This window comes from Carcharodon carcharias, chromosome 5, assembly GCF_017639515.1.
Source record: "Carcharodon carcharias isolate sCarCar2 chromosome 5, sCarCar2.pri, whole genome shotgun sequence".
Lineage (NCBI taxonomy): Eukaryota > Metazoa > Chordata > Chondrichthyes > Lamniformes > Lamnidae > Carcharodon > Carcharodon carcharias.
The window spans coordinates 64,363,611-64,378,709 of NC_054471.1; the positions used below are offsets into that span (position 1 = coordinate 64,363,611).

General features: G+C 38.8%; 1 protein-coding gene across 7 annotated transcripts in view; it reads right to left on the reverse strand.

The window, feature by feature from the left end:
• Positions 1 to 1,027: 1,027 nt before the first annotated feature.
• The window catches only part of ibtk (inhibitor of Bruton agammaglobulinemia tyrosine kinase), a 152,190-nt gene continuing 138,118 nt past the window's right edge, over positions 1,028 to 15,099 (reverse strand). For all 7 annotated transcript variants that reach the window (XM_041187928.1, XM_041187927.1, XM_041187931.1 and 4 more), the window contains 4 exons: positions 13,577 to 13,735; positions 11,731 to 11,892; positions 5,088 to 5,220; positions 1,028 to 3,188 (listed from right to left, as the gene is read on the reverse strand). In XM_041187928.1, the coding sequence (XP_041043862.1) occupies positions 3,063 to 3,188; positions 5,088 to 5,220; positions 11,731 to 11,892; positions 13,577 to 13,735 (580 nt within the window). In that variant the 3' untranslated portion in view covers positions 1,028 to 3,062. The remainder of the gene's footprint in view (positions 3,189 to 5,087; positions 5,221 to 11,730; positions 11,893 to 13,576; positions 13,736 to 15,099) is intronic.

A 15,099-nucleotide genomic window follows, 5' to 3' on the forward strand; every position in this document is an offset into this window, starting at 1 on the left:
GGTGGGTTCGAAACATGAGGGGTGGAATTTCAGTTGAAATCCACGTGGGGTAAGTCGGAGACGGAGACAGTCACTGAGAAAGGAGATATGGCTGTGAAAGCGGGTTTTAGTAAACACCTTGTCAAACACTAGGAGGGAAATGGAAAGCAAAGAAGGTGAGCAAGACAACAGAGAGATACGGAAATCTTGTCGCAGAGAGGAACAGAACTTCTTCAAGGAGGTAGGCATTTCTTGAAGAGCAGTGGCAGTCAATTAAACACAGAGATAAAAACAAAAAAATAAAAACAAAAAGAAAAGTACAGCACAGGAACAGGCCCTTTGGCCCTCCAAAACTGCTCCGATCATATTGCCCGTCAACTAAAACATTTTGCACTTCCGGGGTCCGTATCCCTCTATTCCCATCCCATTCATGTATTTGTCAAGCTGCCTCTTAAACACCCTAGCATACCTGCTTCCACCACCTCCTCTCAACTCTCAAGTTTACTTGATTAACTATCAGAATATTAATGCCGCTTTGCCCATAGTGTAAAAAATAATTTTGTAATTTAATCCAGATATGCACTACTGAAATCCACCAGAAATGTTTGAATTGCACTGGGACAATCATGGTTGGTGGAGAACCTCAGGACTGAATATTTTTATGACCAAGATAGTAATAGATTGAGAGGCTTCTACAAGAGTGAAAATATGAAAAATACAAATATCTGCTAAAGTTAAGCGCTTTTAGAAAGAAACTTTAAAGGAAATACTTGTATAAGTGCCACTGCATTTCTGCAAAAGATTAAAACTACATTTAAAAGTGTTTAAAAACTCTGTTTCTCACAATGCTGCCAATGACAGTAGAAAAGTAATCTGACCAAGACGGCTCTAAATGATGAAAATCTTGTAAAAGGACAGTGTACAAGTACTTATTTCTTTTTAGATCTTAGAAATGTTGAAACTGAACAAAGAAAAATTGATTATGTCTGATAAAGCACATATTGAAGAAGGTTGTATATAGTATCGTAGTTAAATAAAGTATCACACATTCAAGTCAGATACACATTTATTGCTTCCATTTTTCTCTAACTTGCCATCATCGTGGCTAAACTCCATGAACATGATGAAAACACATTTCCTTTTTAAACAGCGAAGGATCATGTACACAGAATCTTAACTTTTGTTTGCCCTTCTCCCCAACCCCCCCCATTAATTTATCTTTTAAATGGTGACACTCCTTCCAAGTGGTTAAGTTTAATTTTCCAAGTGATCCGTTACAAGTAACAGATATTTTACTTGCTAGAGCGCAAAATCACACACCAGTTTTGACAAACAGGAAAGTCAACAGCTCCAATCTCAGTTGTGCAAATGCAAACAAATCATGCAGTTCCAATATTGCCTAATCACTCAGCTACAGTAAGGCCTTTCAAACACAAATAAACTTTGTTGTTTCAAATAACGTACATAGTGGGAAAGCTAGGCACCACAACAGCTTAAAAAAAACCAAATCTAGCATTTGGTATTATGTTCAAATCTACTAGAGACTCAGTGTTAGTTCAAAACTTCAAATGTGCACCAGCAAAATAAATGCTAAAATGCTTCTCCCTGTTTCATGCACAGTATTACTTTATGTTAACAGATTTCTCATTAGAAATTCATTTCAGCACTACAAAACCAATATAAATGTTTGAGCTGTACTAGTACAATATCATTTCAACATGGGAGTCAGCAGGGATGCATCTGATTGCATAATTGCTGTCTAATCTTGTTAAGTTTAAAAAAAAAGCAAAGCCACTGCTGTCGAAGGCATTGCTGCTCAAGGGAGGCTTTCACTTTGAATTTGTACTCACTATTTTCCGCTCGTGCCAAGCATAAACAGCAACCAATACAGTCATCAAGTTGAGGTCTGCCATCTCAAGTCTGTCGGCAGGCAGGCTAATCTGTGCAGCTTGCCTGGACCAGACCTATAATGGCAAAAACAACTTTGGTGATATTGGCTGTCGATGGAGTTTAATCTAAATTTAGTTTAAACTAACTGCAATGGGAAGAATATTATGCTATTGCCACTGGTCTTAGATTGACTTTGCTGCTCTGTATAGAAAGTACTGACAGTATTGGAGATTTTGTGTGCTGTTGTATAATAATTGAATCTTCCTCATTTTTGACACTATTTAAAGGCTTTGGGTGGCAGTAAAAACTAGCATTCCACCAGACAGACCTGTACGTGTGGTTCCCCAACATCAGCAAGCAATGCTGGTCCTCAGTAGATTCCATGAGTTTTTAAATGTAGTTGCAAGTGATTCTGTGACACTTATTGCTGGATCACTGTATGAATTTTTTTTCACTTTCCTTTTACCAACTGTAATTTAGAGAATGGTCGACTTGTGGCTACACCTCCAACAACGCTTTCATTCAGGTGTCAAGAGGTACATACAGTAGATTTTTCCCTTTCCTGTGGATCAGACATCTGATCTCCATACCTCCCTATGACAGCAGTGATGAACTGAAAAATCAAATTTTTGTTGGTTCTCTATCCATTAAACCTACTCAGTGTTGTACTTTTTAAACAAAAGCTGGAATTGGCCAAGAAACTAAAGTAATAGGCCAGATGTTCCTCTCATCGCTATTAATTTAAAGATGTAGTGGCTCATTAAAATAATTTAGATCTTAATAGTACCTATGTTTTCTAATTGACTCAATAATAGATACTTCAGCTTCCCCTCCCAAAACATAATTTTTTCCTGTAGGAATTCTCTGCCACCAACTTTGCATAGTTGCAACTAAAAATATACAGTACTTGGAAAATGTGTGAGGTGGGGAAGTGGAGAGAAAACAAAATACCAATATCTGATCAGCACTTGATATATCAAATTCTTATTTACTGTGCTAATGAAGAAGGTATCTAAAAATATATATTCCAAATGAAAATATTGCCTCAGCAGCACTGGAGGTCAAACGCAATAGTTGATCTGCTAGAGAAAGGAGCAATTCTTTTGTTCCTCTGCCCTTTTGAAAATGCAACCTTTTCAGAGCAAGCACTGACCAATTTAATTTCAAACCATATGTTATTGTTAACTCCAGAATCAGTGTTTACTCCATATTGGGGTTGCTATGGGCCCTTGTGGCGATCTATCTATCATAATGAATTCCTCAGGGTTGTCACAGGCTTGGTAGTGGATTAGCAAATCCTGGATAGCACGTTCCTCAATCTGCAAATCAAAGATAAAAAACGTTTTCATTTTGAAATTAAGATATTACAGTAATTTTTAACTGAATTCCTCAGTTTAAAAGCCACTGGGAACAGTCTACCTTTACTCAATTCCTTGCTAAAACATGCTTTTATCATGATTCATTTACTCACTACCAATCTAGAATGACAGCTAGCTGACTTAGAACTTCAACGTCACTGGGACTGGGATTTTCCGGCCCTGTCGCGGGCAGGTCCTGCCGCAGGCGAGGCGGCGCCCCAGCCAGGAGTCCATCGGCTTACGGCAGGAGCGGAAGATACTGGTGGCGGGCGGGTGCGGAAAATCCCACCCTGGGTCAAAAACCTGAAATGCCCTTAACAGCAATGTTGGCGTACATACACCACACGGACTGCAGCGGTTCAAGGTGGCAGCTCACAAACACCTTAAGGGAAATTGGGGATGGGCAACAAATGCTGGCCTTGCCCGTGATGCCCACATCCCATGAAAGATTTTTTTTTAAAAACTGTTTAAAGTGAATAGAATAACAAGAATCTGAAAATTTAGGCTCCAGGCATTCGAGGTCTATCAACAATTAAGGTTACTGAATGTGTAAAACTGGAACGGCAACAGTTACATTTGCTTAGTTTTTACACGTGAGAATTGGGAAAACTTCAAAAGCATTGCACTACCAGTAGAAAAGAGCAGCAAAATGGTGCTTGGGGTATTCAACAGCCAATATGGCTTTGTTGCTGCCATTTTCTGTGCTGGTTAGAAAGTAGGGCCTGAAGTTGTATGCACTGCGTCTAAAATCTAGATTTTAGCATATTCCAAAGTAGATTGTAAGACAATGTTTTGTTAGTGGCCAATAGCGTACAGCTTCAGGCTAATTGTGACTGTTTATTAATCGGAGCTCCCAACAATGCATCTCAACTTCAATTTTACAGCAACTGCACTAGTTTCACATCAGAAAATTACTCTCAAAAGAGCGCTGTACAAATGTTAAGTTCCAAATGTGATTGTGTTTAATTAGTTGCAGGTCCTAGGCTCCTCCTTTATGACCAGATTTAACTTGAAAACATTATCTATGGCACTATAAGGGAGAAATACACTTCTACAGAGAATATAGAAGGATGTAAGGAATGGGCAGGGAAAGAACAAGGCAAAAGGTTTAGAGTGGAATCATGAGGGGTCTGAACAGAGTGGATAGGGAGAAACATTTCCCATTGGTGCAAAGTGAACCAAAGTGTACTGATTTATGGTGATTGGCAAAAGAACCAAAGGTGACAAGAGGAAGAAATTTTTTATGTAATAAATAGATCTGAAATGCACAGCCTGAGTGTGGCAGAGACAGATTCACCTGTGGTTTCCAAAGGAAACTGTATAAGCATGTGAAGAAAATATAATGCAGGGGGAAAGAGCAGCAGAGTAGGACTGAGCTCCTAGAGAATTGGCACAGGCAATGGGCTGAATGATCTCTTCTGTGCTGTAACCATTCTATGAGTCAAGATAACAAACTGCACAGCCAGGACTAGCACAGGTTCAGTAGGTTGAATGGCCTCCTTTTGTGCTATATTTCTTTAATTCTAAGTTTCTACACCGTCTTTGCCTCTAGATGTACATGGAGACTATTCCTTGCATAGAGATAGACAATTGTGTAGTGTGCAAATGAGGAGCACATCAACACATCTGCCAAGTTATATGCCATTGTCATCCATGAAACCTTTTCTTTCCTTGCATCTGAATTATTGTCGGCCTTGTTCAATTGGTTAATTTTCCAAAAAACCTTTCTGAAAGCACTTGAGGTCAAACGCAATAGTTGATCTGCTAGAGAAAGGAGCAATTCATTTGTTCATCTGCTCTTTTGAAAATGCAGCCTTTTCAGAGCAGTTAGTCATCAGAACAGTTTAAAAATAGTGTTACCTGAATCAAAGCCAGCGGTTTCTCCCTGCTCTTCACAAGTGCAGCTTCTTGCTGACGTTCCTCCTCCACTATAGCTGCAAAAGTGATTGGAGTCATTGCTGGTGGGCTTTTAGCAACTGTCATTAACCAAGGGCTGTTAGAAATGAAATATTTAGAATTAATATATATTGAAAACAATTAACATAGCCTTTAAGAAACAGGTACATTTTATGCTGACTGCATTGGTAGCAACAAATTTTGCAGTGACATTAATTATACACTGCTTTTTGCATAGTGCTAATTTCATAGTAAATATTGGCTACACATATCAAAAAGAAATTCACAGATGTAAGCCTAAAAGGTTGTTTTCTTTCAAAAGAGTTTACAAATAAAAAATCAGTAATACACAGGAGCTACAAATAATTAATCGGCTCTTAAAAGTTGACAGTAGGTTTGCAATTCTGGATGCCTGTTGTGATTCCAGGATTTTAGGATGCCATTGTGATTATACTGAAATTGGAGACTGGGCTGGCAAGTTACCTTCACAGAATAAAAAACTGTACTATGACCCACTAAAACTTGGGAAAATTAGAAGTCACAAAAATGAGTCTTTTAAGATGGTTCAAAATGCTTTTATATTCATATTCAACACGTTAAAAACAAAGTGACCCTTAAATCTGCAAAGATTTTCTTCAGCTGGTGCAGAGATCATTCATGTTCAGCACATCTGATCAAAATGACTTGTCTCAGACCACGAGACTGAATGACATATATATCCTTCCATTTCATTTCCATGACATGCAACAAAGCCACATCTAGTACACATACCACTTCATCAGCACTCCAAAAGTCTAAGGAATTTTTAAAAAGCCAAATGTACTATACATATGAGAAGCATACCCAGTAAAGGCCCTCATTTCTTCATATTACATTTTTTATAGAAAATTAAAGCCCTACAAAAGTAAGTCACTCATAGCTGTCCATTTTGCAACAATGCAAAAGTCCTTCAGAAAGTAGTGTGTCATCACTAATGTACCCTTTAAACTGTGCAGCCCAAAGTTTTCTGCACAGGCTAAGTTCGAGTCAGCCCCTTTGAGTTACTGCGCAGTCACGGCTACGCAAAAACAGTTAAAGGGCCTGTGGACTTAAACGAATTGGCCACAAATTACAAAGAAAAATAATAGGTATATTGGTCACCACCATGATAAAAGTGAAGCTTTGTAGAAATTATTCCAGTCATTGTTATCGCACAGTCCTACTGAAGTTAGCAATATTGACTGACACCAATAATGCTGGTCCCAAATGTGGTTTCTGTTGACATCAACATTGCTGACAAAGATCGAGACGCAGTCCCAGAATTACAACATAAATATTTACAGCACAGGAGGGCATAAGACTATAAGGTGTAGGAGCAGATGTAGGCCATTCGGCCCTCAGTCTGCTCCCTCATTCAATGAGATTATGGCTGATCTGATAATCCTCAATTCCACTGTCCTGCCTTTTCCCCATAACCTTTGATTCCCTTGCTGATTAAAAATCTATCTATCTATCTCAGCCTTAAATATACTTAACGACCCAGCCTCAACAGCCCTCTGCGGTAAAGAATTCCACAGATTCACTACCCTCTGAGAGAAGAAATACCTCCTCATCTCTGTCTTAAGTGGGCAACCCCTTACTTTGAGATAATGCCCTCTGGTTCTAGACTCACCCACAAGGGGAAACAACCTCTCAGCATCTACCCTGTCAAGCCCCCAAAGGATCTTATATGTTTCAATAAGGTCACCTCTCATTCTTCTAAACGCCAACGAGTACAGGCCCAACCTACACAACCTCTCCTCATAAGAAAATCCCTCCATACCAGGGATCAACCTAGTGAACCTTTTCTGGACTGCCTCTAATGCCAGTACATGTTTCCTTAGACAACTGGACCAAAACTGTTCAGAGTGTTCTAGGTGTGGTCTAACTAGTGCCTTGTATAGTTTTAGCAAGACTTCCATATTTTTATACTCCATTCTCTTTGAAATAAAGGCCAACATTCTATTTGCATTCCCTATTACCTGTTGAACTTGTATGGTAGCTTTTTGGATTCATACACGAAGACCCCCAAATCTCTCTGTGCTGTAGCTTTCTGCAGTCTTTCCCATTTAAATAATATTCAGCTCTTCTATTCTTCCTGTCAAAGTGCACAATGTCACATTTTCCCACATTATATTCTATCTGCCAAGTTTTTGCCCACTCATTTAACCTGTCTATATCCCTCTGTAGACTCTGTCAACCTCGCCACTTGCTCTCCCACCTATTTTTGTGTGATCCGCAAACTTGGCAATAGTAAATTCATCTCCCTCATCCAAGTCATTAATATATATTGTAAATAATTGTGGCCCCAGCACTGATCCCCGTGGCATTCCACTAGTTATAATGGGAAATGCTCCCGTTATCCCAACTCTCTGTCTTCTATTAGCTAGTCAGTCTGCTATCCATGCTAATATACTAACTACCTTCAACACCACGGGCTCTTATCATTCCAATCCTCTGGGGCTTAGCCTTAAGTGCAGTATCTTATCGAACGCCTTTTGGAAATCCAAATATATTATGTCTACTGGTTCCCCTTTATCTATCCTGCTTGTTATCTCCTCAAAGAATTCTAATAAATTTGTCAGGCATGATTTCCCTTTCATGAAGCCATGCTGACACTGCTCGAATATATTATGTATTTCTAAATGCTCTATTACATCCTTTATATTAGACTCTAACATTTTCCCAATGATGGATGTTAAGCTAACTGGCCTAGAGTTACCAGTTTTTTTGTCTCCCTCTCTTTTTGAATAAGGGTGTCACAATGGCAGTTTTCCAATCCTCTGGACTTTTCCAGAAGCCTAAGGATAGTTGGAAGATTACTACCAATGCATCCACTATCTCTGCAGCTACTTCCTTTAATATCCTTGGATGCAACCCATCAGGTCCAGGGGGCTTATCAGCCTTTAGCCCCATTAGTTTCCCTAGTACTTTTTCTCTAGTGATAGTTATTATATTTAGTCCCTCCCCTGGTTTTGCCCCTTGATTATTTAGTATTTTTGGAATGTTATTAGTGCCTACTACTGTGAAGACTGATGCAAAATATTTACTCAACTCCTCTGCCATTTCCTGGTTCCCCATTATTATTTTCCCAGCATCATTCTCTAAAGGGCCTATGTTCACTTTGGCCTCTCTGTTTCTTTTTATATATTTAAAGAAGCTCTTACTGTCCATTTTTATATTACTTGCTAGTTTACCCTCAAAGTTTATTTTCTCCCTCTTTATTGTTTTTTTTTGGTCACCTTCTATTGGTTTTTAAAACTTTCCCAATCCTTTGGCTTAACACTAATCTTTGCCACACTGTAATGTTTTTACATTCAATTTGATACAGTCCTTAACTTCCTTGGTTAACCATGATTGGGTTACGCTCTTCCGGAAATCCTTCTTCCTCACTGGGATATATCTTTGTGAGTTATGAACTATTTTCTTAAACGTATGCCATAGTTCATCAACTATCTTTTCTGTTAAATTCCTATCCCTGTCCACTCCAGCTAGCTCTGCCCTCATTCCTTTGTAATAACCCTTATTTAAGTTTTCTCAGTTGTTTCCGACCCAAGTTTCTCACTCTCAAACTGAATGCTAAATTCTACCATGTTATGGTCACTGTTTTCTAGGAGATCTTTTACTGAGATCATTTATTTAACCTGCCTCAATACACATTATCAGATCCAAAATAACCTGATCCCTGGTTGTATATACACGACCTTTGCTACAGAAATGCAAAATGAATCCCACTGCCCTCCGTCCCTTAGCTTTGAAGCAGAAGACACAAATATTTTTTCAGATTTTTCTTAAAATAGGCAATGGCCTCTACTTTGACCGTTCCGTGCGCCGAAATATTCTATGCTTTAGTAATCCATTCACAAAATTTATCCTAATCTATACCAGTCATTCTCTGTACTGCCAACTCCTCTTCCTAACCAAAAGAAATAATCTTTCCCTATTCGCTATCAAAACCAGTCATAGTTTAAAAAACTTTCACTAAAGAGTCTTAGTCTCCTGTTTCCCTGGAGCTTACTGTATATAAAATTTCTGATTTACATGTGACGTCTACACAATCAGAAAACTACTATTTATATTCAATTGGATTAACCATGTAATGTGTAGCTAATTGCAATTTTAAACAGTGACTAATTTAAAAGCAGAATTTCTATATTTTGCAATGTAATCTAAATGGTTACAGCATCGGTCCTAAATTTTTCTGCACAGAGTAATCAAAAATAATTACTCATACTAATGTAACAGGAAGAAACGCAATGGCAAGGATTTTCAGCTCAGCGAGTGGGCACGGGCCCCCAGACATGGGCGTGAAATAGCTCACGATGATGTCGGGCGAGCGGCCAGACATCATCTCGCACTCACATGATATTGCAGTTGGCAGACGCACTGGGAGTCAGCAGCGTGTCCACCGACAATTAAGAGTGTTGCTAAGCCCATTAATTAAAGTGAGATTTTCCCTGCCCATCCAACCTTACAGTTGGTGAGCGGGCAAATAGGCCACATGGCCTTTGGATTTTTTGTAAAACCTCATCTAGAGGCTGGATGAGGTTTCAAACAGTGATTTAAAAAAAAATAAAATATTTTAAAATTCATTTTTAACATGGCCGTGCTCATGTGACAGAGGGGACATGTTTTCCTTACATCTGAATTCTTTATTTTTAATGTTAGAAATCTTCAGCTCCCTGAGGCAGCTTTGTGCCTTCAGGGAGCTTTCACTGAGTGCACTCGCTGTGCTTGCACAGACTTCAGCGCTTGCACTCCTCCCATCCCCACCCCGGAAGTGCTGAGGTCATCAGCGTTGGCCAGCCAGCAAGAAATTGCAGTCGGGCCCAATTGTGGGCAGTGGTCCATTGCATGGTCACTCCCAGGGCTGCCCGCCCGATGAGGTAAAAATTCTGCCCAACATTACTCCCATTTGGGGTATGGATTTTAATCAAAATCGTGATTTTGTTAAGTACTGAAATATTTGGTGAAGAAGGACAATACAAAGGAAGGATGCAAATATTAAACTTAAAAGTTTATACATTTGAGCCTTTGTTCCAAAAAGTTACACTCTAAGCCAATTTACCTATTTACATACCCACAGGAAATGTTTGAACAGTGGCCTTAAAAGTAGACCAGGTTGGCAGTTAAACATCACATTAACATTCCAGAACACTACTACAGGAGATCCACCGTTTAAGTATTTCTGCATTTATCAGCTTCTCTGTCTCAATTTTCTAGATTGTTCTAGCAATCATTGATGAGCCAGACAAAAACTACTTCATACAGTGATGCTCCATCATATCATGAAATGTGCTGAAAGTCAAATTGATGTTATTTTTTCAGTGAACTTCATCTCTTACACAGCATTAAACGATCCCCTGACATTTTTAAGCTGGATCAGCATTTTTGAACTGAACCGGTAGGAGCAAGGGATTGCAAACTTTAGCTGACAGATTTGTGTCTGGGAATTTCCTACAGTTAGCTTGATACTGGGATAGACGGAAGAGAATAACTGACAATAGAGTTGTTTATTTTTTACCTTCCTCTGGATTACTGAGGAAAAATGGTAGGAAAGACTCAAGGTGAACCCTTCTCAAATTCTATGAAAGAATAAATTAAAAATGTGTATTTCCTAATGGCTAACTGACTAATCAGTGAAATGAAATCACCTACCTTTGCAAGGCACATTGTAATTATTCAAACAATGTGTTAGATAAACATAGCCCATTTTCATCAAATACTAAATTATCTCAACTAAAACTGATAAATTTCAGGTCTATATTAAAACATTTCTAAAATCAATATTCAGAACTTACAGCAGGGAAAGAATGCACAAGATATTAATCAAATTATTTCTGATCTGATACCAAACTACTGAATTTATATATTTACTCAAAACCTAACACCTGATGAACAGCGGAGTCAACTGGTGAATTAAGAAACTAAACTGGAGGATGTTTTATGGATGTTGACACATGAACTTCTTCATGAATGTTTAACTGATACAACATTTGAATTATTTCATCGCCTCCTGGAAAGCCTGTCACATGCATCTTCCTATAAAGCTGCATTAACATCCCCTCACTGTAAATGAGGAGAAAGAGAGGGAGGAAAAGAAAGAGAGAGGGAGAGTCCCTCGGTGTCACTTTTGCACAACTCCACATAATAGCAGGGACTTTTCACCCTTTTAAATTGGGAAAATGTATATTTTGCAACTGGAAGAGAAAACAACTTCTATTTAAGTGGTATGGTGGGTAAGTAAAGAGATAAAAGCTTTTTTAAATAAAAGTTTGCATCATTTGCACAGAAATTAACAGTACTCAAAAGATACAGTTCCAAACATAATCATGATCTAAAGTCACTGGTTGAAATATTAAAATGCTAAGTTTTGCATCAAGTGGTTACTTTTAAATGATGTGCTATGCACATTCACAATTATAGCAGCAGCATGCTGAAAGGATCAGTGGTGTAGCTTTTCTTTAGCCTTCGGGGGGTACTTTTGAAGATCTATGGCAGAATTTGTACTGCATGCTCATTATCTGACAGTTTAGCCATATACTAATTTAGGTATTTTGTTTATTTATCAATTAATTAAATTCTTCACCTGGTAGGTTGCTCATATTTGTTGCTAGGCTGCTCTTGTTGTTTAGAATTATTTTCCCATGAGCTGGAAGGCAGGGAGTCATCTGCTTTTTCTGACGACTTTTCTTCCACCAGTAGGTCACGGAATGATTTTGGGGAGGAGAGTCCATTGAATGGAGTCACCCTAAGTGAAAATGTTTTGGAACAGTTAACAAATTTAATACTGAAATCACTGATCAAATAAAAATGAATAATAGTGCTAAGAAAAGAGACATGCTGCTGAAGTTTTTCACCTTGCACTCATCAGGACAGATTCACAAGAATACCAAATCTCATAGGAAACAACAATTTATACTGCTTAAGAGGATGCAGACTGATTGACAATTGCACTCTGGTTGGTCAAGGTGTTGCTATGGAGAATGCACCAGGGAACAATTAACTGCCAAGCTTTTGTTTAAATTCAAACCAGGCAGGTCAACTCTGAATGGTCAAGGTACTGCCATTGGGGAATGGCTCTTTCCTAAACAAGCTTTTGTTTAGTTGAAAAAGGTGCAATGCATGGAGATGTTCTTTCTATTTGCAAAGGAAAGGGCCCCACGTGTGAATATATGGCCCTTCTAGAACACATAAGTGAGCCACACTGCAAGCCCGACTGATAATCTTAAATTGGTTGTCAGTGTAATTCTTAGTACAATTAGCATTATTTAGCAAGTTTTGTCCAACTGCGGCATCACACCTAATGTTGGACACTATGTTCTGAGTTTTGCAAGCTCAGGCTGGTTAAGTACGGTCAGTTATTTACCTGTTTGAACAGCTGAAGGGACTGTTTGATATGATCCCCCAGTTGTAGGGACATATGTCCTACATACATGGCATCACACCAGCACTGAAATTCATATACCACATTACTTATTTGTGTCGTAGGCAGTAAAGTTTGGAAACTGAATGGCAAATGCCTTGTTAAATAACATAGGCAGAACATCTTTTTGGTTTGAAGGCAGCATTCTGTTAGTGGAGAATATCACTTGTGTTGCTACTGCATAGCACAAGTATGAAGTGGTTAACCCTGTTGCTCAAATTTTTGAGACACCCTACTCTTCTGGGGTAATCTAAGGTAGACTGGGCACTTTTCAGGATCAAAAGTGGCAGCCTTAGGCCTTATTCATGAGTTTGCACCATATGCAGCGAGCAATGATCTGAACAGGGTAGCCATTATCCTGCAAAATTGCTCTGATGCTTCCTATTTCGGCATCAAGCTTGCATGGTGAGCAAATGGCTCAGGCCTTATTTACGAAGTTACTGATAAGGCCAATGTTATAGTGCTTGGGACTGTAGGAACCCCAATGCATACACTGACCAGTGAAAGTGAAGATTTCTCAACAAGCACATTGAGGAAAGGGAGCTCATTTGGCTGCTCCATTTCAAAGATGAATTTGAGCGGAGGTTGGAGCCCCTTAAGGTATGTAATGAAATTACAGTTGCAGATTCAAATATACCAATACCAATATATTAATATATTAGCTACATATCGAAAATATGCAAGGGGTAGTTTTGTGTTACAAAAAAGCAGAAGCCTATGTTATTTAACAAGGCATTTGCCATCCAGTTTTCAAACTTCACTTTCCCAGTTGGGTGTCTAGGCCATATGTCTTCAATAACTTTCAATGGTGACTCAAAATGACAAATGTAATTATTGCAAGTGACATGCAAATGCAGCTGACAAGTAGAGGAAAAAAAATTCATCACAAGGAAAGGCACTAATCAAGTTTGAGTACTTAACACATCAGAAAATACAGCAAATACCTTAAACATTATTTAAGATCCATTTATTATACATATTTTCAACGTGTTGGCACTTTTGATCTTACCAAGCATTTCCTGTCTTTGATGGGGTTAATGTAGTCAGATTTGATTTCACAGGTGTGCTGTCCAGTCTGCTGTTTGTACATGGCTCCTTAGCTGCCATGGCAATCATCTTTCTCTGTTTCTGAGAAAGCTTCACTCCATGGCACATTGATTTATTCCCACTGTGAAAATAATGCACGGTTAAACAATCATCAAATAATTGTTTCTTGCAGCGTTACATGAAGCTTAAATTTACAAATTTTATATTGAGCATCCACAGGGATTAGCAGACAATCTCATATTACCTAGAAATAAAATTGTCTTGCATTTTAATCATAGGGTAGAACTTTACGTCCTACGGGCACCTGCTCGCCTGACCCGATCGGGCATAAATAGCGTGATGACGTCGGACTAGCGTCCCAACGCCATCATGCACTCGCGTGATATTTTGGTCGGCTTGTCTGCCGACAATTAAGAGGCCTATTAAGGCCATTAACGTATTAATTAAGTGCGATTTTTCATTGCCTAATCGGCCAAGCAGCCTTCGGATTTTTGAGGAAACCTCATCCATGGGCGGAATGAGGTTTCTAGTATTAAAGAAAAATAAAATGTTTTGACAGAATTTTTATAATCTATATGTTCATGTGAGGGAGTCTGATGTGTGGACATTTTTTCCTGCATTTCCAAATCTTTATTACATGGTTTAAAGTTCTTCAGCACCCTGGGGCAGCTCTCTGCCTTCAGGGAGCTTTCACTGCATGCTTCCCATGCCCAAGCAGACTTCAGCACTCACCTTCTTCCTGCTCCCAACCCGGCAGCACTGAGCCTTTGAGTGCATGTTTCACAGTGGCTGGCCGTTAATTGGCCAGTCAGTGTGAAATCGCAATCTGGGTTTGATCATTTCCTGGGCCTGCCCACCATGCCAGCCCAACGACCCGAAAATCTTACCCATAGTATAGAATATAACAAAATTAATAATGTTCATCTGTTATAAAAAGGGTTACAAACATTTAAAAACTAAGTTGCAAAATTTAATTTAGAAAGTTAGATAATTTTATAAGGTTTTCATTCAAAATCCTTCACGTACCATGAGAACTTGTCCAATTGATTCTGAGGAAATCATATGCTGAATCACAACCATGAAATTCACATCTTGTATAATTGGCACTGTACTACATCTGACCCCCTAACTGCATGTCACATAAACCTGTCGGACATGTATGGTAATACCAGTTCTTTTGCCTGGAAGTAATCTTTAGTAACCCCACTACAAAAACCTTAGCCAAAACAAACAAGATATCCTGAGGACATAGCTGTGTGGGATTGTAATGACTGAAGGATATCATTCAAAGAATGAAAATCCTACTCGATAAATAAGCTTTCATCCATATGGTGATAATCTGCACAGACCCGTAGGAGCCATGCTAAAACACTGATAATTTAGAAGGGAAACACCAGCTAGGAACTTCTAACCCTTGCTGCCAAATTAATCGTGTGCAGTAATCAAATTTAAATGGTAATGTTTAGTAGACACATAAGAAGTATT